We start from the raw sequence: 27,978 nt of genomic DNA on the forward strand, positions 1-27,978 counted from the left end.
TGTCAAGTGTGAAAAACAAACCTGGAGGATCTGAATTCCAAAACTTCATCTTTAAATTCCTTGGCATCGTACAGTGCCGAATACTGTTGCATACAGTGTTATATGTCAGGGGATTTATACAAGTGTCAGAACTCAAAACCCCAGATGTTGTGCTTATTACGTGTTAACTGTAATTTGGTATGACAAAAGAGGGGATGGTACATTGGCCTATTTCTTGAAGATTATCGAAGGCCTATCATTTTATGTTGCTTTAAGTAGAACCAAAGCAGAAGAATAGAGCTTGGTCATTACTTCATGTACCTTATGATTTGTTCTGCTTTACAATACTCTTTAGCTCCAATTAGAACTTTGTAGACAGAATAATTGAAACTGGTCAAAAGTCAGTATTATATCTAAAAGGACACGTATCTGAACTTGGCCGTTGAATGTGTGCAGCACTGCCCCTTGCTGCATCCATGTAGTGTTCACGGAATATTCTTGGAATGAGTATGAAAATCAGTTTTGAACCACCTTTCATTACCTGTTCATGCTAATTATTCAAAAAGTATTTGATATGTTATATACATTACAGCATGGTGCTTTAGACTTGAACTGATCTGAGTAAAGTCCCACTAAGTAGTTTAGGGAGCTTTGTTTTTAATCTGTACCAATTATCAAATATTTTAATGTCCAGTAGAGGAATAAGTCACAGGAGTGAAAACTTAAATTTATTCAGCCATCACACTCCAATGCAGCAGTTCCAATGTTGGTATGCAAGTGGTACAGTAATTCTTTTGTGTTTGATGCTTCGTGGATAACATGAGCTGGTAACAGAAGCTTGTAAGTTGATTTAGAGGGAGGGCAAATAAGGCTATTTGTCCAGAGCCACTTTAGTGAACCTCCTAGCAGCCAGTTTCAAAGCCCAATTAGCAGAGAGCTGGGAACATATCTTCGGGTATCTTGGCAAAGAAAGGTGCCTGTGCCAGTAGATTTGAAAGGCAATAAAAGGGTAATTAAAAAAAAAAACTTTTTATCCTTTGTGTACTTATCATGTACGTCCATGATCTGTTAGCCTTGTGTTTTCTAATGTAATGTATTTTGTTTACAGGTGGTTGAGCATGGAATGTTTGTAAAACACTGTAAAGTAGAGGTTTATCTCCTGGAATTGAAATTGTGTGAGAACAACAACATGGACAATGTGGTGACCCGCCATTTCAGCAAAGCGGATACCATAGGTAAAACCCTTTTCTTTATATGTTGCTTCTGGGACATCATTCTGGTGTGAAATGAAATAGTATGATCATTTTTTGAAATACTGTGCATCGATCCTGGCATTGCATCATGCAGCCGTTCACCTTGACTTTGTGCTAAATCGTGTAGAAGTACGTAGGGTTTTATAGAAACCAGAGTTTTTTTTCCCATGGCTTTGTTGTAAGTCGGTTCAGTTAAAGGTGAATTGTAAATGTTTCCACTTAACCCACAGTCCTAAAGGGCGTGCCTTCAAGCTTTCTTCTGACTTTTTTAATATTCTTCCAACACTGTTGGTGAGCCTGTTGGGAAGAGGTCGGCTGCACTCCATTAGTGATACCACAAGTGGAACTTTGCCAAGTTTGTACAGGCAAAATTTGTCATGCAGTCTCTTGGCTGCCTTTGACCAGTAATGTGAAAGCACATGCTGTATGAATCAGCAGCTAAAGGAGAAGCATCCCCATTCTAACATTGGTGGCATGGCTGTACAGATTAATACGGTTCCTATTTAAAGAAGAAAAAGTTCAAACCTCAAATAAAGGAAATGTAGATGTGATGCTCACTAATTGTTACACCTGTATGTGTAGATTTCAGCTTTGAGGCCTTTTTATTAAAGGCAGCATAGTCAGAGCCCCTAGACCTCCAGTCAATTTTTGCAGCAAACCCAACCATGTTCTGCAGCAAGACAATGCAGATTCTGCAGCACATTACCTACCAAATGATGTGCACGCATTTGTCTCAAGTGTAACAACATTTTTCAGATTTAAAAAAAGGCATAAGTTTAGAGACGCATATTATAGCCACTGTCTAAGAGTACCTAATTAGAAGGAGAGGAGACACAGAGAAGCAGCAACAAGAGCAGGAGCTAAGGCAGCGATTGCAACGGCCAGTAGCAGTACAAGAAATGGAGACTTGGAGCAGTCAGCCCACCACCGCTACCTGGCAACCACCATTCTTCCCAACCAGCAGATGGAAAGGGCTCAGGTTCTGCAGGTGAAGGACCAGGAGAGGCGGCAGAATTGGGAGAAGCTGTGGAAAAATCAAGGAGAGCTAGTAGAAGCAGGAGAGGTGAAAAAAGCACAAGATGTGCAGTCAGCTTTTACAGTAAACCTCTTGGTTAATATGGAAATCTAGCTGAGTGTCTGAGATTTTCATTAATGAACTTACTATAAAAGCCGATTCAAATTTCTTGTGTGCCTTTGGCTCCTGATACTTGCATCTCCTGCTCTTGCCAGCTCTCCTGTTTCTGACTCTCGCATTTTGTGGCAGGGAACATTATCTGCAGTTATTTCTGTGGCTGCAGACTCGTGGAGAACTGAGGGCCTTGAGACTATGCAAGAGGTCACGCTGTACATTATGACATTACATTGCAGCCTGGAAAAAGACATCTAGATTTTGAACTGTTCAACTGCAAAAACATTAATTTTTCAGGTCTACAAGGAATCTTGCTCCCGACTAAATAAACCACTTGGATTTGTTTCCAATATAGTCCCTGGCCCATGAAGATACCAGCTGCCCAGAGCAGTTGTAGGTTTTAACAGGTGGCAGCACACTAGCAGTCCTTGGATGGAAGGGGGATAATGTAAAATATCTCAGTTCGAGCTGTGTATTTACAATCCTTCAGATTCCCACATGGAACAGATCAGTCGTGTACTGCCATCTACAGTTCTGCATTCAATTCAACAGACTTAGATTTGCCACCAATTCATACTGTTAATGGGTGGAAAATCTAGCCCTCTAACTTTGAATATTTTTGGTCTTGAACAAGAGTAATTTCAATCTGAACCTATTTTTGCAAGTGAAAACACCATTAAAATAAAGCAGTAGCCAGTTCATTCTCAGTATTGAGAGTGGAAACGGGAGGAGGAACTCTAGTCACTTCTGGTTGGTTCTGGATAAGGAGGGTTAATCGTAATGCCAAACAGCCCCAAAACTTATGATCGGTGAGGCATATGGCACCTTGGTGGTCATACTTTATAAAACTGAAATGTGGAGCAACAGTGTTTCAAAATCCAACATCTTGGAATTTATTTGAACTTTGCAATCATTTTAGACTTGCATAGAGCGTTGACCGTACATTCCTTCAAATTCCTTCTGTGTGGGTACCTGCACCTGATTTGTCCTCCAACAGTTGTAATAATAGGATATGGGTTGCTGTCATCACGGAGCTTGGGTGATTTTAAGCTAGGTAGTAAATTTATAATGTAATCTAAGACCTAGGGAAGGGACAAAGAAAAATGAGTCACTCCTGGAGCTAGGAAAAGTGGACAATGTAGCAAAGGGAATGATGAGCATATTTGGAGAGGGCTGATGTAACTGATTTGAGCTTTGCCTGCAGTGAGGCAATTAATTAAAAAGCATTTGTGGTTTCCAAAAGGAGATATTTGCTATTGCAGTTTAAGGGATTATTTCCTTTATTTCCTAACATTTTAGCATGAATGGCTCAATTTAACTAACTGAATCATTGCAAGTTACTTGAGTTTGTTAGTACATGAGCTACAAATGAAAGTTTACTTAAAAACTGCATTCTTTATCAAGTAACGTGCTCAGTCCCTAAAATCATACTTTTTGCTTTACGTACGTTCGAACTTGGTTTCATTAAGTGTAGGAACAGGGAAAGACCTTTCACTCATCAAGCTCACCCATCATTTGAATCATTATCTCTACATGCTCAGACCATTTTCATCTGTCTCCTGCCTTAGAGCCAAGCCTCTACCCTACTTACTCTTGAATTAGGAATCCTTGTTTTTCCTGCAAGAAGTTATTAATTCTTTGTTTTCCCCACCCACTTCCTCTACTACCTAAGCTAGGCATCATTCCCTGACAGACAACCCCACCAGCTGTATGCTTGAGGATTAAGAAAGTTTTTTTTTTACCAGTTCTCACCATAAATACCCATTTATTTTGATTGATGCCTCGGTTTAAAGAGGTTTCTCTTCCGATTTTTGCCATGGAAAAATCTGAATTCTCTAGTCTCTGCTGAAAATCTGTCCCGAATTGTGCACACTTAATCGGTGACATTGTGTACACCCCCCACGGTGCTTGATAATGTCACTAATGCATGGCGCATTTATCTCTGGTCTAGTTTTCAATGGAAAAAGAAAATGGAGGCTTCAGGATTCATATTTTTTATGGGGATCCAGATCATCGTCATGTAGTCACAGCTTTGTAGACTGTCACCTGTATCTGCTTCTTTATTGTCTCTGTCGCCATTTTCTGATTGTCTTGTGTTTTTATGGTACCTCTTTAACAGTTTCCCTGCAGCAGAAAGAAAACCAAACTAATATGAGATCATTATTATAATAAATCATAGTTTTTTTAATTAAGTAATTTTAGGCGAAGGGCTCAAACCCGTAGTTATGGATCATTGAATCCTAGTAACTAGGATTGTATGCCACTGCATTTCAGATAATTGGTGTATTCTCAATGAATCTGTAATCTTTCATTTTACAACTTAGAATGTTCATAAAGCAATATTCCTTTCCCAGTCCCTTGTGTCTTGAGTTTTAATGTTCTAAATAAACAATGGGTACAGATTCTGTACAATCTCGCTACAGAAAGTCACAATAAGAATAAAACCGGACGGACCACCCGGCATCAGACCACTAGGCACCGGACACGACAAAGGCGCAGACCGAGCCCAGTCGACCCTGCAAAGTCCTCGCTAACATCTGAGGACTTGTGCCCAAATTGGGAGAGCTGTCCCACAGACTAGTCAAGCAACAGCCTGACACAGCCATACTCATAGAATCATACATTTCAGCCAACGTCCCAGACTCTTCCATCACCATCCCTGGGTATGCCCTGTCCCTCCGGCAGGACAGCCCCACCAGAGGTGGCGGTACAGTGGTATACAGTCAGGAGGGAGTGGCTCTGGGTGTCCTCAACATTGACTCCAGACCCTATGAAATCTCATGGCAGCAGGTCAAACATGGGCAAGGAAACCTCCTGCTGATTACCACCTACTGCCCTCCCTCAGCTGATGAATCAGTCCTCCTCCATGTTGAGCACCACTTGGAGGAAGCACTAAGGGCCCAGAATGTACTCTGGGTGGGGGACTTCAATGTCCATCACCAAGAGTGGCTCAGTAGCACCACTACTGACTGAGCTGGCCGAGTCCTGAAGGACATAGCTGCCAGACTGGGCCTGCGGCAGGTGGTGAGCGAACCAACACAAGGGAAAAACCTACTTGACCTCGTCCTCACCAATCTACCTGTGGCAGATGCATCTGTCCATGACAGTATTGGTAGGAGTGACCACCGCACAGTCCTTGTCGAGACGAAGTCCCGTCTTCACACCGAGGACACCATCCAACATGTTGTGTGGCACTACTACCGTGTTAAATGGGATAGATTCAGAACAGATCTAGCAACTCAAAATTGGGCATCCATGAGGCGCTGTGGGCCATCAGCAGCAGCAGAAATGTATTCTAGCACAATCTGTAACCTCATGGCCTGGCATATTCCTCACTCTACCATTACCAACAAGCCAGGGGATCAACTCTGGTTCAATGAGGTGTGTAGAAGAGCATGCCAGGAGCAACACCAGACGTACCTAAAAATGAGGTGCCAACCTGGTGAAGCCACAACACAGGACTACGTGCATGCTAAACAGCAGAAGCAACATGCTATAGACAGAGCTAAGCGCTTCCACAACCAACAGATCAGATCAAAGCTCTGCAATCCTGCCACATCCAGTCATGAATTGTGGTGGATAATTAAACAACTAACGGGAGGAGGAGGCTCCACGAACATCCCCATCCTCAATGATGGCAGAGTCCAGCACGTGAGTGCAAAAGACAAAGCTGAAGCATATGCAACCATCTTCAATCAGAAGTGCCGAGTGGATGATCCATCTTTGCTTCTTCCCGATATCCCCACCATCACAGATTCGAGTCACTCCACGTGATATCGAGAAACGGCGGAGTGCACTGGATACAACAAAGGCTGTGGGCTCTGACAACATCCCGGCTGTAGTGCTGAAGGCTTGTGCTCCAGAACTAGCCACGCCTCTAGCCAAGCTGTTCCAGTACAGCTACAACACTGGCATCTACCTGACAATGTGGAAAATTGCCCAGGTATGTCCTGCCCACAAAAAGCAGGACAAATCCAATCCGGCCAATTACTGCCCCATCAGTCTACTCTCAATCGTCAGCAAAGTGATGATAGCACTGTCGATGACACCTTCCAAGTGGCACTTACTCACCAATAACTTGCTCACCGATGCTCAGTTAGGGTTCCGCCAGGACCACTCTGCTCCAGACCTCATTACAGCCTTGGTCCAAACATGGACAAAAGAGCTGAATTCCGGAGGTGAGGTGGAGTGACTGCCTTTGACATCAAGGCAGCATTTGACCGAGTATGGCACCAAGGAGCTCCAGTAAAATTGAAGCCATTGGGAATCGGGGAAAACTCTCCAGTGGCTGGAGTCATACATAACACAAAGCAAGATGGTAGTAGTTGTTGGAGGCCAATCATCTCAGCCCCAGGACATTGCTGCAGGAGCTCCTCAGGGCAGTGTCCTAGGCCCAACCATCTTCAGCTGCTTCATCAATGACCTTCCCTCCATCATATGGTCAGAAATGGGAATGTTCGCTGATGATTGCAGTGTGTCCAGTTCCATTCGCAATCCCTCAGATAATAAGCAGTCCATGCCTGCATGCAGCAAGACCTGGACAACATCCAGGCTTGGGCTGATAAGTGGCAAGTAACACTCACGCCAGGCAATGACCACCTCTCCTTGACATTCAACGGCATTACCGTCGCCGAATCCCCCAACACTGGGGGTCACCATTGACCAGAAACTTAACTGGACCAGCCATATAAATACTGTGGCTACAAGAGCAGGTCACAGGCTATATATTCTGCAGCGAGTGACTCACCGCCTGACTCCCCAAAGCCTTTCCACCATCGACAAGGCACAGTCAGGAGTGTGATGGGATACTCTCCACTTGCCTGGATGAGTGCAGCTCCAACAACACTCAAGAAGCTCAACACCATCCAGGACCAAGCAGCCTGCTTGATTGGCACCCCATCCACCACCCTAAACATTCACTCCCTTCACCACCGGTGCACCATGGCTGCAGTGTGTACCATCTACATGATGCACTGCAGCAACTTGCCAAGGCTTCTTCGACAGCACCTCCCAAACCCGCGACCTTTACCACCTAGAAGTACAAGGGCAGCAGGCACATGGGAACAACACCACCTGCACGTTTCCCCCCCCCCCCCCCCCCCCAAGTCACACACCATCCAGACTTGGAAATATATCGCCGTTCCTTCATCGTGGCTGGGTCAAAATCCTGGAACTCCCTACCTAACAGTACTGTGGGAGAAGTTTCACCACATGGACTGCAGCGGTTCAAGAAGGCAGCTCACCACCACCTTTTGATGGGCAATAAATGCTGGCCTTGCCAGTGACGCCCACATCCCATGAACGAATAATAAAAAAAAAATGATTTTCCCTGAATTTACATGGGCTTTTTGGGTCCAATTTTTCCCCCTTGATTTTTCTTCCAATTCTTAAAAACAGAACCCGAACCTGGGAAAGAATGTTTTTAAATAGGCACTAAAAGGATCATTTTAATGTTCTTTAAGTATGTTGTCTGCACACTAGAAAATGCCTTGGGGGTGTCTCTTTTTTGCTTTCATACCCATGTTCTTTGATATCTAAATTAGCATTCTAATCAGAATTTTTTAAATTATATAATTATTGTGGTTGTTTCCAAACTTATCTTTTGCCTGCTGGTCATAGTTGCCCAATTAGAATTGTTACAGTTGATAACTGATGTTTCTAATAAATTCAAATTTTTAATTGCCATGTATTACATTTTGTGTCCTTTTTAAACAGATACAATAGAAAAGGAGATGCGAAAGCTGTTTGATATCTCAGTTGAGAAGGAGACGAGGTTGTGGAATAGGTACATGACAAATACATATGAGCAGCTTAACAAGCCAGATAATACTGTACAAGATGCTGGTCTGTACCAGGGACAGGTGGGTATTACATTCTGCTGTTCTGTATGGAGACGGTGGGGCTGGGAGTGAGGAGTGAGGGTTGTACAAGTTTTGGAAGAAAACAAAGCACATTTTGAGTGTGCACAAGGTAGAAACCTAACTATTAGTAGGAAACTGTTTTTACAGATCTGTTCCAACTTTTCTGTTTCTCTTTCTTCGCCCCCCCCCCCCCCAAATATTGAACACCCTGACAACAAAATGCAATTTAGTTCTAGTTTGGAGCCAACCACCGTCAGTCAGTTATATGCAGCCATCTTTAGCGACAAATGCCCAACAGACTGCAAAAATTCTATCTTGTACTGCTTCCTGTCCTCTCTCTTACCAGGAGTGTAAGTGGCGCTACTCCCCATGGCATAAACAGGATATCTTCACTCAATCTGAATTTACAGCTTTGTATTTGTATTATTATGCACTGAGTCTCCATGTAAACGTGACATCAGGTATAGGTTTGAAAAATAAGGGCACGGTATTTGACCAGCATTAAATCTTACATTCACACAATCTTTTAATAGGTTGCTAATTATATTATGCAACACAACATTTTTAGTTTTTATGACTTTCACTTTGGATCTTTGGTAAATGAAATCATGAAAATTCAAACGTGGGTAAAGTTGTATTTCACGAAACTGTTTTTATTAAAAAAAACAGAAAATGCTGAAAACGCTCAGCGGGTCAGGCAGCATCTGTGGAGAGAGAAACAGAGTTAACGTTTCAGGTTGATTACCTTTCATCAGAACTGGAAGAAGTTCAAAATTGTGAAATAGTAGCCATAGTGGAGTGAGTTTTCAGCAAAATACATGAGGTGAAAACAGTGCAGACGTTGCCAGGCACTGTCTAAAATAATCGTGTGTAACATTTGTTTTTGGAGGCTTGTAAAACTTTTAAAATCCTACATCATACAGTTAGTGAAATCTTGGATGATGCCCAGTGCTCAGTCAGCTGTGTATTGAAATGAGAAAAGTGTATTACATGACTAGAATTGCGCAAGACCAGGAAATTCATTATCGAGGGCAGCCTGGAAATGGAAAATAGCATGTATTTATTTGGCAAGTTACGGGAGGCCTTCCTTTTGCAACACAGCACTGAAGCCGTTTGTTGGATCAGGCGGGTAGGCCTACAGCAGCATTGGAAATAAAATGTTATGACAATATTAAGGCTCAGCAATGCAATTTTTTTTTAAAAAAGAAACAGCCAATTCTTTCACTTGGGACTTACTGTAAAATTATGTTGCACAGATTTAGGCTGCAAGATCTCTTTGTGGTATTTTTCAAAAGATGTAAGATGGCCTTGATTACAGAACCATAATCCATTTGAAGCACTTGCATGGTGCTACAGCCTGGGAATAAAAGCTGAGCATTGGAATTGGCTTAACATCTTGTAACTTATACAAGAAATTATATTTAATATGGAGTTAATTTTCTATAAGAAATTAATTCTGTTTTTCCTTTGGCTGCTGATTTCTTTATCCTCTTTCTCTTTTGAAGATAAGTGCCACATAGTGACTGGCTTTGAATCGTGAATAACAGAAAATATTGTATTATAACATCCCAAATTGTCCATGCAAGATTGATTCATTTGTATCCTTGCCTTTAGAAAGGACTAAGTAATAACTAAAGATAAACAAATTCAGAACTATAAACTTGCACCGCTGAAAATTGTATTTGCTTATGTTTTTTAATATCTCTAGGGGGAAAAAGTTGCGCGTTCCGATGACTTCATGCTGTATCTGAATCTCCCTCGCTCGCTCTCCCCCAACAGCTAAGCCAGTGGGAGATTACTGTTTTCATTTCAGATAGTGTTTTTGTTTTTCTAAAATATGCCAGCTTTTAACTTTGCTGCCTGAAGATGAAGTACGTTATGCAGCTTGGGAGGGGTCATTTAATAAATCACTGGTTCTGGGCATATCTTTGTTAACAACTACTGATAAGAAGCAGACAAGTAGATTTGTTTATTCAAGCACGTTCTCTGTATTCAAATACCTGGCTGATGTGGTTCTCCCCGTTCATATATGGGTGTCATTAAGAACGGCCATGAATCAAGATTGATGGCAGGTGAACAAAGGAATATAATCTGGAATTTGAGGTGACTGGTGAAAAGCAAGAAAGCTAAGGAAGTGGGGAAGATGGGAACTGCAGAAGCTGTGACAGCTTTTATTTCAAATAAAGCTTGATTTTTCAAGTGAGTCTGAACTAGCATGAGGTTTTAGTTTTGTGACTCAACAGTCTATAGAAATGTACTGAAGTTAAAACTGACTGCAATTGTACAGCAGATTTCAAGTCTGCAACTGCTGTAATGCACCAAATATGGCAGATTGATGGTCGTAGCTGGTGGTCTGCTGTTTGCAATTAGGATTATCGATTTCATATCTGAGTGACAGATGGTGAATTTCAACAGGTATATTTATTTTTAGTGCAAGAGCTGAAGTTTCGTGTTGGTTCCATGACTTGCTACTGAAACAAGTTTATATTTGTAACCAATTGGAACTATCTATTCTAATCTTATTTCCCTACCCTTTCCCCATATTCTTCTATGTCCGCCCTCTTCTATTACTAAACCAATTCCCTTTTAAATGATATAGTCTCTGTTTCAGTAACTGTTTATAGTAAAGCATTCCATGTTCTAATAATCCTCTGTTTCCCTCATTATTCATTGTGATCATGTTTATGTCACCTTATTACCAATTTGCCAACTAGTGAAAACAATTTTTCACATTTGAAAATGTCTGATAGAAATGCTTTTAACTGTTTCCAGTTAAAGCCCTAATTTTTCAAGCATTTCTTCAGTCATTATCATAGTACAGTAGTAGCAGGAAGAGGCCATTGGCCCATCGTGCCTGTGCCGGCTCTTTGAAAGAGCTATCCAATTAGTCTCATTCCCCTGATCTTTCCCCACGGCCCTGTAATTTTTTTTTCCCTTCAAGTGTTTATCCAATTCCCTTTTGCAAGTTACTATTGAATCTGCTTCCACCACCCTTTCAGGCAGTTCCAGATCATTGCAACTTGCTGTGTTTAAAAAAAAAAGTTTCCTCACGCCGCCTCTGGGCCTTTTACCGATCACCTTAAATCTGTGCCCCCTAGTTACCGACCCTTCTGCCACTGGAAACAGTTTCTCCTTATTTACTCTATCAAAACCCTTCATGATTTTGAACACCTACCAAATCTCCCCTTAACCTTCTCTCTTCTAAGGAGAACAATCCCAGCTTCTCCAGTCTCCACATAACTGAAGTCCCTCATCCCTGCTAGCATTCTAGTAAATCTCTTCTGCACCCTCTCTAAGGTCTTGACATCCTTCCGAAAGTGTGGGGCTCAGAATTGAACACAGTATTCCAGCTGAGGCCTAACTAGTGTTGTATAAAAGGTTAGCATAACTTCCTTGCTTTTGTACTCTATGCCTCTATTAGTAAAGCCCAGGATCCCATATTTTTTTTTAACAGCCGTCTCAACTTGACCTGCCGCCTTCAAAGATTTGTGTACATACACCTCCAGGTGTTTCTGTTCCTTTACCCCCCCCCCCCACCATTTAATTTATATTGCCTCTCCTCATTCTTCCGACCAAAATCTATCACTTCACGCTTCTCTGCGTTAAATTTCATCTGCCATTTGTCTGCCCATTTCACCAGTCTGTCTCTGTCCTCCTGAAGTCTGTTACTATCCTCCACGTTGTTTACTACATTTCCGAGTTTCGTGTCATCTGCAAACTTTGAAATTATACCTTCTATACCCAAGTGCAGATCATTAATATATATCAAAACGAGCAGTAGTCCTAATACTGACCTCTGGGGGACACCACTGTATACTTCCCTCCAGTCTGAAAAACAATTGTTCAACAGTACTCTCTGCTTTCTGTCCCTTAGCCAGATTTTGTATCCACTGTTCCTTTAATCTCATGGGCTTTAATTTTGCTAACAAGCCTATTATATTGTACTTTATCAAATGCCTTTTGAAAGTCCATAGACACATCATCAACTGCAATACCCTCATCAACCTTCTCCGTTACTTCATCAAAGAACTCAATCAAGTTAGTCAAACACGATTTTCCTTTTAATTTATTAGCCCATAGTTTTCCAAGTGCCAATTTCTTTTGTCCCAGATTATTGTCTCTAAAAAGTTTCCCCACCACTGACATTAGGTTGACTGACCTGTAATTGCCGGGTTTATCCCTGTCCCCTTTTTTGAACAGGGGTGTAACATTTGCAATCCTCCAGCACCATCCTCATATCTAAGGAGAATTGGAAGATTGTGGCCAGAGCCTCCGCAATTTCCACACTTACTTCCCTCAGTAACCGAGGATGCATCCCTGCACTAGGTGACTCTTCTACTTTCAGTACTGCCAATCTTGCAAGTGCCTCCTTTATCTATTTTTATCCTATCCAATATCAATACTACCTCCTCCTTTACTGTTACAATGGCAGCATCCTCTTTAGTGAAGACTGATGCTAAGTATTAATTTAGTACCTCAGCTGTGCCCTCTGCTTCCACAAGATCTCCTTTGTCCCTAATCAGTCCCATGCTTCCTTTGACTGCCCATTTACTATTTATATGTTCATCAAAGATTTCTGGGTTCCCTTTTATCTTAGCCACTAATCTACACTCGTACTCTTTGCCCCACATAGTCCCTTTTTTAGATATTCTCTGTACTTTCTGTATTCAGCCTGGTTCTCTACTGTATTATGAACCTCGTGCGTCATAAGCCTCCTTTTTCTGTTTCATTTTAACCTCTATCTTTAGTTATCCAGGGAGCTCTAGCATTCCCTCTCGTAGGAATGTGCCTTCTCTGTACCCAAACCATCTCCTCCTTAAATATCTCCCATTGTTCAATTACTGTTTTGCCTGCTTATTTTTGATTCCAATCCACTGGGGCAAGATCCCTTTTTAACTCACTAAAATTAGCCCTCCTCCAGTTAAGTATTTTTAGGCTTGATTGTTCCTTGTCCTTTTCCATAACTATTCTAAACCTAATATTATGATCACTGTTCTCCAAATGCTACCCTTCTTTGAGCCAGATCTGTTATTGCCACTATATCATAGTCCCATGTGGCAATTTGAGCCTGCAGCTCACCAACCTTATTTACCACTCTGTACATTTAGGCACATGCACTCCAAACTTATCTTAGACTGCCTCGCATTTGCCCCCTGTCTGATCCCTCCTATTTCTGAACTGTTCTTTACTCTAGTGCTACTTTTCCCTCCCAGTCCTCTGTGCACCTTGTATCTCCTCTAATGTTTCATCCTGGTGCCCACCCCCCTACCAAATTAGTTTTAAACCCTCCCCCACAGCACTAGTTAACCTCCCCGTGAGGACATTGGACCCAGTTCTGTTGAGGTGCAACCCATTCATCTTGTACAGGTCCCTCCTGCCCCAGAACTGGTCGCAATGCCTCAGGAATCTGAAGCCCTCCCTCCTGCACCACTGCTCCAGCCACGCATTTATCTGCCCTATCCTACTCTTCCTATACCCACTAGCATTTGGCACTGGGAGTAATCCAGAGATTATTACCTTTTGAGATCCTGCTTTTTAACTTCCTCCCGAGCACCTGAAACTCTGACTGCAGGACCTCGATCCTTTTCCTTCCTGTGGCATTGGTTCTCACATGGACCACGACTTCTGGCTGTTCCCCTCCCTGCCCCCCCCCACCCCCCAAATGTTCTGCGCCCTCTTAGTGATGTCCTTTACCTTGGCATCAGAGAGGCAACACATCATGTGGGACTCGACGTTGACAGTTGCAGCAACACCTGTCAATCCCCCTGACTATCTAATCCCCTATAACAACGGCATTTCTTTTGCTCCCATGTGCAGCCTAGAATCCCACGGTGCCGTGGATTTACTCCTGACTACACTCCCCCGAGGTGTCAACACCCTCACTGGTATTCAACACTGAGTATTGATTTGTGAGTGCCACACTCCCAGAGGACTCCTGCACTGCCCACCTTTTCCTCCTAGTCTGTCTAGTGGTCAGCCACTCCCTTTATTTCAGAACACTCTCTAGCTTTGAGCTCGAGCAGTTGGTAGCACTTCCTGCCCATGTGGTTTTCTAGGACACACTAAGTGTTCTGGAGTTCCCACGTGGCTCCATGAATAATTTTTCATTTCAGCTATTACTCTAGTGAATCTTCACTAGAACCTTTCCATGGCTTTAATATGTTTCCTATAATGTGATGCCTAGAACTTTGTGTAATGAATCCATCTTGTGATCGTAGCCATACTGCTGTGAGAAGGGCTAGTTGAAACCAGGCACCTCCCTATAGAGGAAACAAATAATTTGGCGTTTCTGCTATCTGCTTAAGAGTAACTTTGATGATTGGTATGGGATCAGGTTGTCTACATTTGGGTGCAGGAGGGCAGAAAATGAAGACTAAAAATAGGGTAGCAACGTACCCTCAAAAAAAGGTCTGGTGACATGGTATGCTGTACCAAATTCTGCATTACCGATTCTCACTGGCAATATTCGATATATTATTTCCCCATTTATAACTTTGAAGGAATGAGCCAATCAGAGGCCAAGTCCTTCCCTCCAGGGGCACAATGATGGCATCAGCGCACAAATGGGAGCAGGTTACATGTCTGCTGTCTTAGATGGGTAAATAAAATGCGGTAAAAGAGAACAAACGGGAAGCCACTTATTTTTAAACTAAGTCTGAGTGCAGACAGCCTGGCTGTGCTGTGCCACACTGATCTGGTGTTAACCGATTATAATACCTTTTTCTTTTCAGGTTTTAGTAATAGAACAGAAGAATGATGATGGAACATGGCCAAGACAAACATCTCAAACAAAGTAAGTTGTCATGATCATGTGGTATACCATAATTTCTTCTGAGGTAGTGAAAATGCATGTTTAACACTAAACCTCAAGGCAACTGGAGCATTTTTGCATCCTGTTTCGCCTCGTTTAAAACCTCGAGGGTAACACTTCGATTATTTCTCTGTGATCAATATATATGTACTTTTAAAGTGTCTATATTTTCTCAGTATATTTTGTGATCCTCAGCATTGTCTTTAAAGATGGTTTTAGAACAGGCTGCCCCAATGATTAAAGCAGTAGATACCCTAGGAATGACTTGAGTTCAATTTTCAGTCTCTGCTACATTCTCATCTGGGGCAGTAGAGGGTCTCAATGCCCTGATTTAGAAAGAGGGGAAATAAGCTAGGCTTTCCACTCCAGATTTCTGTCTGGCTATCTCCACTGGAAGTGCATGTTGGATGTCAAGTGATGACAGAATTGGGCTTGGCTGTTCGTGCTCCAGGTGATCGGATCACCTGCTGGCACTCACTAAGCTTATATAGGAGCAATGCTACTTTGGGGTATTGGGCTAACCAACATCAGTGGAAGTCGATGCCTTCAGAATAAGGGGAAAGGAGAAAATTGATGTGTTGAAAGCTAAGGGTAGGGTTATTGCCTATGAGTCGAACCCTAGAAAAGTAATAAAACTGCTCAAATGTCAGGAATAGCTTTATTGTAAAAGCTTCAACCAACTAACGAACACGGGGGGGGAGGGGAGAGAGAAGGGGGCATTAAGTACTTGTGCTTGCCTTGTCTTTCCCTCCTTTGTACTCCCCATGTCTTGTGTCCCCAGTCTATTTTAGTTTACCCTACCTTACCTTTTCCTTTTTTTTCTGACTTAAACCCCTAATTTAACATTTAATTTTCCATGAATATCTTGGGACTCTTTTTTTCCTTCTTTTGTTTTAACTCTGCCCTCTCATTCCCCGTCCCATTTTGGAGGTGAAATTCATATATATTGCTTCTGACAGGCTGGCTCCAAAAACTTTTTAACTTCGGGTGATGTCTTTAAGTACCAGCTAATATTGATGATGTACAGCATCAAACCCATGAGTGCTGGCTAACTTATCTCATCCAAGGTGCTAGCTGCACAATTGTGGCCAAATGAGAGAAGTAATCCGTAGTACTCATAAGGTCAAAATGAAAAAAATTGCTACAGTTGCAACAAGTTGACTTTTAAAATTTGAACTACTTTGTATTCTTGAGCACTTCATGTATCTTGATTTACATCCTTGTATGTCAAATCAGCAGTTTAAATAAGCAATCAACTTGCTTTAAGAATTAGCATCTTCTGCAGGTTTCATAATCCTTCACTTATTCGAGCAAACTGAAACCTCTAGCACTAGAGATAACATGCCCAAAAAAAATGTCAGCTATATTCCAATGCTGAATATTTTGAACTAGAATTTTGTGTAAAGATTGCAAATGGAAGAACACGAAAGTTGTTGGAATTCTTAATTTATTCTGTTTGTGAGCTGAACTTTGTAACAGTAGGTATTTAGCAGTATCACCCTGTGGATTTTATTTGAAAGAAAGAAAACTTGCATTTTTATAACTTATTTCACAACCTCTGGATGTGCCGGCGTGCTTTATAACCAATGGAGTACTTTTTTTTTCCAGTGTAAGTTTGGCTTTAGTTGGTATTACACTTCTCTTTTTGGTCACAAGTTTGAAGCCCCATTCCTGGCAATGAGCACTCAACCACCATCCATAGAGTGGGACTTGAACTTTGTGATCCAGAGATGAGAGTGATAGCAACAAGCCAGTGCAGAGCTAAGAGGTGCCACCCTTTTGGATGAAATGTTGCACAAGATCTCATCTGTCTTCTGGTAGTTCAGGTACACCTTAAATTCCACAATACTATTCAAAGACCGGTGTTCACTGGTGTCTTGGCCAACACCCCTTCCTAAACTAATCATACCAAATAAATTAACTGCTTGACCATCACATTGCTGTTTGAGATCTTTTGCACAAATTGGCTGATATATATTGGCTCCCGGTCTGGCAACACCTCAAATTTAAAATTCTCATCCTTGTGTTCAAATCCCTCTATGGCCTCACCCCTCCCTATCTCTGTAAACTCTCCCAGCCCTGCAACTCTCTGAGATCTCTGCACTCTAATTCTGGCCTCTTGCATATCTCTGATTTCCATCGCCCGACCATTGGCGGCCATGCCTTCAGCTGCCTAGGCCCTAAGTTCTGGAATTGCCTTCATAAACCTCTCCGCCGCTCTACCTCTCTTTCCTCCTTTTAAGACACTCCTTAAAACCTACCTCTTTGACCGAGCTTTAGAACACCTGTCCTAATACCTCTGGCTTGGTGTTTTTGTTTGATAACAATCCTGTGAAGCGCCGTGGTATGTTTTACTACATTAAAGGCACTATATAAATGCAAGTTGTTGTCCATATAACTTACTGCACCTCAATGTAATTCATTGTTTGTGAAATGCTTTGAGATGTGATACACAATATAAATGCAAGGTGCAAGGTTTATTTTCTTTTTATACCTCAGGTAAAAGTGTGGATGCACAAAGGTGATTTGAGGTTTGATTTGCCACTTGCTGAATTTTCAATGTCAACCATCCTGTTGTAGGGATGTTCTACAAAGGCCAGATGGCCTGAGCTGCCTCGTGTTCTTGTTAGAATAACTGTTGGCGAAAGTCTGCAAATATGTCACTTTATCTTGGGACCACGTGGGTTAATATAGTCTGAGGGAGCTGGGAAGAAAATAATTGTTTTTACACTGTGGCTGCACTTGCTGCTCTACCACAATTTACATTTCTACCTGGCACCAATCTCCAAGTACCGTGCAGTCAGCAAATCTGGTGGCAGCTCATTTAGATCCACGAAAAGGTGGATCTACACAGGCTGTCAGACTACGATAATTTGGGCAGTTTATATTTCCAACTACAGCTGAAGGCATGGCAACTGTGCCTTTGCCATCAGCTTTAGTTTTTAAACATAAAAGTGCCACGATATTATTCTCAAAATATGTTTGTTTCTAAAATTATTTTTGAAGAAATTTTGCTAGCGTTAGTATTTATAAAATCGCATAGTTAAATCAGCATTTACGTTTTTCTGTCTTGCCATTTTATTCAGATGGTGGATACTAATGACACTGGGGAGAACTGGTTGAGAGCAAATAATGAACTGACATTCTGGAGCTAAATCATTCTAGTCTTTTGAAATGCTACGATCTCTGAAGTAAATGACTAATACTGAAGATTCATTTTTGTGAGAATACAAATGTCTTGGCACTTTCATATTGTTTGCATCAGACTCTTCAGTCAGAATGTTGTCTAATGTTCAATTGAATTTTTAACGGCAAATCCAATGAAGACAATACGTTTAATTGCTCTGGAAGCAGTATTGTTGTGATGCAGATACTAAAGAATGTCCTATTTTTACTACTGAATGTGTCACTTATCATGGGATGTATGAGAGAGCATGATTATTTGAGGCTCAAGGTACATCAAATCATCATTTAATTTGTTGAGATCTGTATAGTTGTTTTGAGTGCAATAGACTCTTACATGTTATTTCATATTGAATTTTTGTAGTCTTAAAATAGCAGTAAATGTTTCCTTTAGCCAGGACTCCATTAACTTTTGAGCATTTGTCAAGGCAAGTACCTGTTGCTATCCATTGAATGTCTGCCTTGTTTAGATTTTACTGGCCAAAAAAACTTGTACCAGGCAGGTGTAGATTTTCAGACAGGTAATGTTGTGGAAAAACTTGCCTGGTCAAACAACATTGTTAAATATTAAGCGTATGCATAGTCAGCCTTTACTGTCTCAAGTTTTCTTTGGGGTATGGTGGGAGTCTGTTGAAGAATCTAAGCACTCCTTTGTCAGACTGTTAAAATGTGGACTATGTGAATTTCTCCCCTCAAGTACCTAGCAATGACAAACTGCATTTATATAGTGCCTTTAGTGTAGAAAAAACATCCTACGGTGTAAACAGACAAATGATGGACACCAAGCCAAAGAGATGAGTTTTAAGGAGGGTCTTAAAGGAGGAGAGAGAGCAGGAGGGTTTAGGGAGAGATTTCCATAGCATGGGGCCTTATTGCTGAAGGTGGATAGAAAGGAGGGAAGGATTGTTGAAGAGGCCTGAGTTCGAAGAGCACAGAGTTTGTTTGGTGGGGGGGGGGCTGGAGGAGGTTGGAGATAGGAAGGGTATCGCAGTCATGAAGGGATTTAAACACGCTGAGAATTTTAAATTGGAGGCATTGGGGACTGAAAGCCTATACCATCTTAATACATTTTAGAATGTGGAATTGTGCATGGAGGGGGTTAAAGTGAACAGGAATAGGTGGTCTTTCAATTTGAATCCTAAAAAGCTGCATTGGCATCGAATTGAACAGACTGGCTAGATACGTTATCGTAACATAATAAAAACATTGGGCAACTTTTTTTGTGCAGATAATCACTTTATTCTTTCTCTACAGTCATCATGCATCTTAAGTGTAGAGTATAGTCTATGTGAATATAAAAAGGGATTTTTCTTAATTGTGGACAAAACAAAGCATGTTTGAAAATCTAGACAAGTGTGTTGTAGTGCACGCATTTGGACAATTTAGCAGAGAAGGAACCAGTTTCACCCAAGGCAGTAGTCATTTTTGGGGGCCATTTTAAAGAGGAAACTGTCAATTGGAGCAGTTATCCCAACTTTTACCAAACAGCTGTTTTAATTCAAATCAGCAAAAAGAGATTTGCAGTTTGGCAAATTAGACTAAGAAGCAGGCATTGAGTTTAATACAAGATACTATTATTTAAAATCTGTGGTCATGAAATCAGGTAAGATTTTATTGGGTCAGTCTTTGAAGTCCATCCTTCTGTCCTATTTAGTTCATTTTTGTGGGCTAGCATGCATTGTAGTCAAGAAAAACAAGTTGGTGTACTTGTATACATGGGTTCAAAAAATAGTTGAACAAGCCCAAGGGAGTGGTAATTATGCAATCAAAGAGAAGAATTAAGAGTAATGTCTTGACGTTAGATTATTAAAGGAAATTTGCAGTGATTTTCTTTCCTAGCCCATTGGCAATCTGGACTTAATTGCATGATATATGGGGACTACATTTTTTTGAAGAATAAGACTAGCGTAGGTAATTTTTTGTCATTTGTAAAATTTGGGTTTTCTACAGCTGTATCAACTATTTTTAAAAATGCTTTTCGTTTGGAATCAATTCGTGTTTGCAAATTCTTCCATTTACATTTTGCCCGAGCACTTTAAACCTGTAATTGAATCACCCAGAATTTGACAGGCATTTTGATACCAAATCAGAAATATTACTGGATTGCAATTCTAGACACAAGGTGGATTTTGCTGTAACTCACTTCCTTTTCCAGAAGGCATCTGGATATTGTGTGCAGTTTTGGTCTCCTTATCTGAGGAAGGATGTCCTTGCCATGGAGGGAGTGCAACGAAGGTTTATCAATGATTCCTGGGATGGCAGGACTGACGTACGAGAAGAGATTGGGTCAACTAGGCCTATATTCACTAGAGTTTAGAAGAATGAGAGGTGATCTCATCGAAACATATAAAATTCTAACAGGACTAGAAAGACTAGATGCAGGGCGGATGTTGCGGATGGCTGGGGAGTCCAGAACCAGGGGTCACAGTCTCAGGATACGGGGTATGCCATTTAGAACCGAGATGAGGAAAAATTTCTTCACTGAGGGTGGTGAACCTGTGGAATTCTCTACCACAGAAGGCAGTGGAGGCCAAGTCATTAGATGTATTCAAGAAGGAGATAGATATATTTCTTAATGCTAAAGGGATCAAGGGATACGGGGAAAAAGCGGGAACAGGGTACTGAGTTAGACTATCAGCCATGATCATTTTGAATGGCTGAGCAGGCCCAAAGGGCCGAATGGCCTACTCTTGCTCCTATTTTCTATGTTTCTATCCGATAGGTTTTGGGATGGCTCAGGTGATTAACCCACTGAGTGGTTGAGCCATACAGATTAGGAAGGTCCCACGTTTGACCTCCAGTCAGTGTTGAATCAGCTGACCTCAAAGAGGTGGTTACAGTGTTGTAGTTTGCCTCAGAGTCCCTGGGTCAAGGAGATGAAGATCAGTGATTCTACCTGCTTCTGATTTCTAACCAATGGCCTGTAGTAGAACAGAAGCAAAATATTGCAGATGCTGGAAATCTGAAATAAAAACAGAAAATGCTGGAAATACTCAGCAAGTCAGGCAGCATCTATGGAGAAAGAAACAGTTAACGTTTCAGGTCGATGACCTTTCATCAGAATTGGAAGAAGTTAAAGATTTAACAGTTTTTAAGCAAGTACAGAGCTAGGCAAAGGTGGGAGGGAGGAAGGGGAGGGAAGGAAAGAACAAACATGAAGGTCTGTGATGGGTGGAGGGCAGGAGTGATTAAATGACATGAGTGATGATGGTTAGGCCTGTAATAGAAGTTCATATGTGTAGACATTGGGTAAAGGCAAGATCAAGCCCAGTTGTGATGTAGGGAATAACCTAACAGCTTCTGAGAAATTGATGGCGCCTGGCACCCATGGAACTATATCCCAGCAAGGAGTCAATGTCTGCAGGAGTGGATAAGGGAGAAAATTGGTAGAAAAAGGAGTGAGCAAAAAAAAAATCTGGTCATATTAATGGTCGAAATTTTCAAGATATTAAGGGGAACTGATAGGGTAGATAGAGAGAAACTATTTCTGCTGGTTGGGGAGTCTAGGAACAGGGGACATAGCCTAAAAATTAGAGCCAGGACTTTCAGGAATGAAGTTAGGAAATATTTTGCACGCAAAGGGTGATAGAAGTTTGGAACTCTCTTCTGCAAATGGCAGTTGATGTGAACTCAATTGTTCATTTTAAGTCTGAGATTGATAGATTTTTGTTAACCAAAGGTATTAAGGGATATGGGGCTAAAGCGGGTATATGGAATTAGGTCACAGATGATATTGAATGGCGTAACAGGCTTGAGGGGCGAAATGGCCTACTCCTGTTCCTGTGTTCCTCATGTCATAACATATAGCTTCATCTCAAACTTATTATTGTGTATCAGAGAAAAAATGTGTATTTAAATAAAAAATACCTGTGAATTTAAGACAATAATGTCTAATCTTCAGGTTTGAATGACAGTCCTAGACCATTCAAGCTTTTATCATTTGGATTACTGCTTTATAATTCACAGCAGTATACACTGTCCTATTTTCACTTTTTATCCAGAGGATTGAGCTGCACACTGGCATAATTGCTCTGTATATTTGCATTTGTAATGGGGCATGGGTCATCAATTTTCTTCCTTTTTCTTTGTTATAAGGTAAGATTGTGGGAAACCTACTGAGTTTTCTGGCATTCTCCCACTACCCTACAACACAGTGACCAAACATTACATTCTGTCCTTTTTTTCTCTTTCCCTCCACTGTTTATTTTTTCTTTAGTTTTATGCCCTTTTCTGAAATCACCGAAAGCAGTGAGGGGTGGCCCTCGTGATAGATATGCAACCTCTGTTCCAGTTAACACTCTGTAGTGATCAATTAACTTCTGACAGAATAAAACTTATAATCCCCCTTGCTTACCTTTTGAGTAATTGTATTGCTAGGCATGCAAGACTGCTCTAAAAAGCATTGACTTGACAGTGTTGCCTTGCATGTGGCAATATGATTTATAAATCCTTGTTCGTGCCTTTGTTTTTATGACAGATCCAGCACTGCCACCAGCAGAAACTTATCTACCTCTCCAAAATCCTCGACTAGCTGCAGCTCCTACTCGTCCTTGTCCTCCCCTTCTACAGTCTCTAATGGTGACAGCAACAACTCCAGCTACATATTAAACAGCTCCAGCTCCACCAGGGGGTGAGTGTGCCTGCATGGTGGAAAGACATTGCCTTAATTGACTATAGCCAGTTTTTTTTTCAAACTTAAAAAATGTGACCCAGTGGCTTTTAATTTCAAAATTTCTCTTCACTCACCCAAACCTATTTTTTTCCTCTTTCTGTTCAGTTATCCTACTCAACTGCAATACACAGTTTCACATAATGGTCCTAGCTCTATAAGGGTCTAGTCTGACAGCAGACCAAGGTTGTGTCTGCTCAGTTGACTGACTTAAAGTTAAATTAATGCTATGAACTAGAACTTTACATTTATTACTTTTTGAAAAACTGATGTTCAAAAGGTTCTCCCCTTTTTCTCCCCTTTTCCTCCCCTTCAAAAACAATCAGGGAAGTAAATTTCTTACTAAACTCTGGAGTTAAATGTTCTGGAGATTCTGGTTTTCTTTGTAGCATGGTCTCTTTATATCTGAAGGACAATTAGGCAACTGCTGCTATAGTACAATGACAAATGAAGATTTCATTCTAAGTTTTTCCACTGTAATCTTGGTCTAGCTCCTGGAAGTTTACCTGTTTTGTAAAACTATTGTTTCTTACCCCAGCGCTCTCCAGTTATGTGAAGAAGAAAATTATTTTGGGTTTGTATCTTAGACATTTTTGAAATATAAATCATTTAATATACTTCACTAAGTTGTGTGCATATAATTGAACCTGTGCATGCTGTATAATTAATAATAATGAACCCTTAGTTTGTGTCCACTGTCTCAACAAACCTTAACTAGAGTATACTGTTTGCAATATTTTCAGATGAACTTTTGGTGAGCAGTTCATTTTGGACAAGTTAAAAGTGGCATTCAGAAACTCCATTGCAAGGCCTTATTGCTTTGTCTGATTTCCTTTCAACTACAGAAGTGCAGAGCTAACTTTTACACCATTTTGAATTTGTAGGGAAAATCTCCATCAGTTTCTACAATTTAAGATAAAAATATCTCCGAATGGAGAATACCAGTTGACTGGTGGTGTTAAACATTTAATATTTTGTGTTGCTGGTCTTTTTTTCCTTAACACTGGCATTGTGGTACAGTCTAGTTTTGACACCCAATGATGATTTCTTGCATGATTATTCTAGATAGCAATGATTTTACTGACATTTTTACTGGATAAATTTCTATTTGTTATGAAGTCATTGGCCTAGAAATTTCCATAAATTTAGACATTTCATATGTTCTCCAGGGTAAAATATATAAACTTATTTTCCAAATTGCAAGTATTTAGATGATACTGTATTTTTTTCAGATCAAGTGGATATGGTTCTTCGTACAACAGTTCTTATAATTATAGGGAATCTCATTCACCAAGTCAAGCAGGCCTTTGTGGCCTTAGTAACCTTGGCAATACATGCTTCATGAACTCAGCACTGCAGGTAAGGCTCAATGAATTTTAAAAGTTTTCATCACAACTGAAATATTTGATTTATTACATCGTAAATTGTGATCCTGCTCGCAGCCAATCTAAAATATTAATTTCATAGGGACAGATTTGAACAAGTTAAGAATTTTCTCCATTTCAATCTCTCTTTAGTGTTTGAGTAATACTGGTCCATTGACTGATTACTTCCTACAAGGCAAGTATGAAGAAGAACTAAACCGGGAGAACCCATTGGGGATGAGGGGAGAAATTGCTGAATCCTATGCTGAGCTCATCAAACAGATGTGGTCGGGGAGAAACTCTTACGTGGCACCACGGATGTTCAAAGTAGGTCCTGTTAGATTGTTTTGGATCTCTTAGTTTCTAATGATCAGTGAAGTGTGAATTTTAAAACTAATTTAAGGACAGCACAGTACCATGAAAAGATGGGATGAGTTTTAAATTTAGACTTTCACGGTATTTAGTGCCTTCTTCTCTTGATAGTGTTTATGTAAGCAGAACTTTGTCCCTTTATATCTTTTGCCCTTCCACAATTTGAAGCAGATGGCTAATTGCCACACTTGCAGTAATCCATTTACTAGATTTAATCTCTGCTATGCTGTGCCCATTCTCTTCAAAATAGTGAGTATGCAAGTGAGACTTACTAAATAAAACCACTGACAAATTTATTCATGAATATTAATATGGAGCATATTGCAGCAGATGCTAAAATATAATTTCAATATAACATAAACAGAATGTCCACAGTTGGCTAATTGCCCACAATAAGGATGGCTTCTGATTTAGTTTGTGTGTATTTGTCCATCTGACAAAACAAAGACTATTATGTTGTACAAGGAATTCCACCTGTCTCCACTCTAGCCAAAACTAGAAAAGTATTCCATGCAGACCACCAGCTTTTAGAAAAACATCTTTATTGTCTCAGCTTCTATTTTTATAGGTGTTAAAACCAATGCCTGAGTATCTGTTTTCTTTCCTATGTCAAATCAAATATCTTGTGCAACTTTCTGATTGATGCTGCAACAGTGCCTTGTTGTTAAATATAATAGGAACAGGAGTAGGCCATTCAGCCCCTTGAGCCTGCTCCGCCATTTGATAAGGTCACGGCTGATCTGTGATCTAATACCTGCCTTTGGCCCATATCCCTTTATACCTTTGGTTTCCAAAAAGCTATCTATCTCCGATTTAAATTTAGCAATTGAGCTAGCATCAATTGCCGTTTGCGGAAGAGTTCCAAACTTCTACCACCCTTTTTGTGTAGAAATGTTTTCTAATCTCACTCCTGAAAGGTCTGGCTCTAATTTTTAGACTGTGCCCCCTACTCCTAAAATCCCCAACCAGTGGAAATAGTTTCTCTCTATCCACCCTATCTGTTCCCCTTAATATCTTATAAACTTCGATCAGATCACCCCTTAACCTTCTAAACTCTAGAGAATACAATCCCAATTTGTGTAATCTCTCCTCGTAACTTAATCCTTGAAGTCCGGGTATCATTCTAGTAAACCTACGCTGCACTCCCTCCAAGGCCAATATGTCCTTCCGAAGGTGCGGTGCCCAGAACTGCTCGTAGTACTCCAGGTGCGGTCTAACCAGGGCTTTGTATAGCTGCAGCATAACTTCTGCCCCCTTGTACTCCAGTCCTCTAGATATAAAGGCCAACATACCATTAGCCTTACTGATTATTTTCTGCACCTGTTCATGACACTTCAATGATCTATGTACCTGAACCCTTAAGTGCTTTTGGACATCCACTGTTTTTAACTTTTTACCATTTAGAAAGTACCCTGATCTATCCTTTTTTGATCCAAAGTGGATGACCTCACATTTGTCGACATTGAATTCCATTTGCCACAGTTTTGCCCATTCACCTAATCTATCAATATCGCTTTGTAATTTTATGTTTTCATTTACACTGCTTACAATGCCACCAATCTATTTGTCATGGGCAAACTTAGATATGAGACTTTCTATGTCTTCATCTAAGTTGTTAATAAATATTGTGAATAAAGGGATCACAAGGGATAGATTCTACCACATACAAATGGAATAAAAGATTCTGCCTACTGAGATATATTTGAAAAATGCAATTTCTGTTAATCAAATGGATTTGTTAATTGATCAAAGACTTCACAATGGCAGAAGCCAGTTCTTTCTCAGGAAAATCAACGAGAAATTAAATTAGCGAACATAAGGACATAAGAAATAGGAGCAGAAGTAGGCCATACCGCCCCTCGAGCCTGCTCCACCATTCACTAAGATGGCTGATCAGCTAGCTCAACTGCACTTTTCCACCCTATCCTCATATCCCTTGATTCCCTTAGAGTCCAAAAAAACAATATGATCTAAGATCAGAGGCTACTATTTGAATGTTAAAGTCAAGAAAAAAAACAATACAGAATGTCATAATTGAACCTTTTTTTAATATATATAGTTGCTTTATAAGGGCAGCTTAGTAGATCTCCATTTGAGGCCTTGTCTAGATTGCGGTCTGTATTTGTATTTCTCCTTGGGAATAAAGTTTTCCAGTCATCGATCTTCCCTTGAAGCTCACCTTCATCTTGAAGGTCAGACAAGGAGCAGGACTGACGGGAACAACAAATTGGATGTAATCTATACTCTTAGCTGAGAAAGAGTACTGATACAGGGAAATAAGTCTAAGGTCCAAGGAGAAAGAAAGAAATTGATGTATTGCTAGCCTTTATTGCCAAGAGAAACAATGGTAAACGGTTGCAAAAAGTGTTCACCACTTCAAAGAACTGGTGAAAATTTGGTTCCGGTTTAATGTTCGCTGACCCACTAAAATTTAGATTTAGTCGTGAAACCTCAGAATCTGCTAACTTTAAAAAGTATGTGGGTTTATTGTTTAAATGTCTTTGAGCATTCCCCTGTATTGCTGGAGTGACCCATCAGGTAAGATGGAGCTGAGGCAAAATCCTTTTTTCTCCCTTCCCCAAAACATTTTTAATAACTATTAATTGACCATCAAAAATATTTAACAATACTTAGTTTTAGCAAACTTAATTGTGTTTTGGTTCTTCTGACAAAATATATCTATGTCCTGATCCGTATTATGCTGAATTATCTGGTTTCTACCACAAGAGGCTTCAAGTTAACCATCTATCTGACAAAAATAGCTTTCAAAAGAACACAAGAAAAGCGATGATGGGTTTAAAATGCAACTGTGATGGCAACTAAAGTTGTGGAGCATAAAATGGGGTGGGGAGGGGGGATAAATACTATAATTTACACTATTGTTCCTCTTTCATAATATGTTTTCTCATCTTCAGAGTTGAGTTGTATGATTTAGATAGTAATTAACAAAAATCTTGCCCTCATTCCCGTGGATATTTAAGTTGTCCTGAGCTAGCGTGTTTCTGATGACGTTTGAAATAATTTTAGTAGGTTGTTACTACAATAATTGAAACTATTTTCAAATTTCTGCTTCTGAGCATTCCTTTAAAATAAAGTGCAAGTTTGAAACTAGGTAGTCATCCAGTTAAGTATGAAACTTTTTTTTTCTTTGTCCAGACGCAGGTTGGATGTTTTGCTCCCCAGTTTTCAGGATACCAGCAACAGGATTCTCAAGAGCTGCTTGCATTTCTTTTAGATGGTTTACATGAAGATTTAAATCGTGTGAAGAAAAAGCCCTACTTAGAACTTAAAGATGCCAATGGTAGGGAAGATGAGGTAGGTCTGACTGTGAATAATCCCGTTAAATAATGCAACTCT

General features: G+C 40.5%; 1 protein-coding gene and 1 long non-coding RNA gene across 4 annotated transcripts in view; one reads left to right on the forward strand and one right to left on the reverse strand.

Annotated features, from left to right (window-relative positions):
• Positions 1-27,978, forward strand: part of usp4 (ubiquitin specific peptidase 4 (proto-oncogene)) — a 76,899-nt gene that overhangs the window by 15,176 nt on the left and 33,745 nt on the right. For 2 of the 3 annotated variants that reach the window (XM_067998451.1, XM_067998452.1), the window contains exons 4-10: positions 1,088-1,214; positions 8,077-8,222; positions 14,954-15,015; positions 22,694-22,846; positions 24,118-24,244; positions 24,403-24,576; positions 27,778-27,936. In XM_067998451.1, coding sequence (XP_067854552.1) covers positions 1,088-1,214; positions 8,077-8,222; positions 14,954-15,015; positions 22,694-22,846; positions 24,118-24,244; positions 24,403-24,576; positions 27,778-27,936 — 948 coding nt within the window. The remainder of the gene's footprint in view (positions 1-1,087; positions 1,215-8,076; positions 8,223-14,953; positions 15,016-22,693; positions 22,847-24,117; positions 24,245-24,402; positions 24,577-27,777; positions 27,937-27,978) is intronic. The other variant, XM_067998453.1, reaches the window with a different exon arrangement.
• Positions 2,955-27,978, reverse strand: part of LOC137334033 (uncharacterized) — a 68,716-nt gene continuing 43,692 nt past the window's right edge. The window contains exon 3 of the long non-coding RNA XR_010966046.1: positions 2,955-4,485. This is a non-coding gene — a long non-coding RNA (uncharacterized lncRNA). The remainder of the gene's footprint in view (positions 4,486-27,978) is intronic.

The sequence above is a fragment of the Heptranchias perlo genome, chromosome 17 (assembly GCF_035084215.1).
Source record: "Heptranchias perlo isolate sHepPer1 chromosome 17, sHepPer1.hap1, whole genome shotgun sequence".
Classification (NCBI taxonomy): domain Eukaryota; kingdom Metazoa; phylum Chordata; class Chondrichthyes; order Hexanchiformes; family Hexanchidae; genus Heptranchias; species Heptranchias perlo.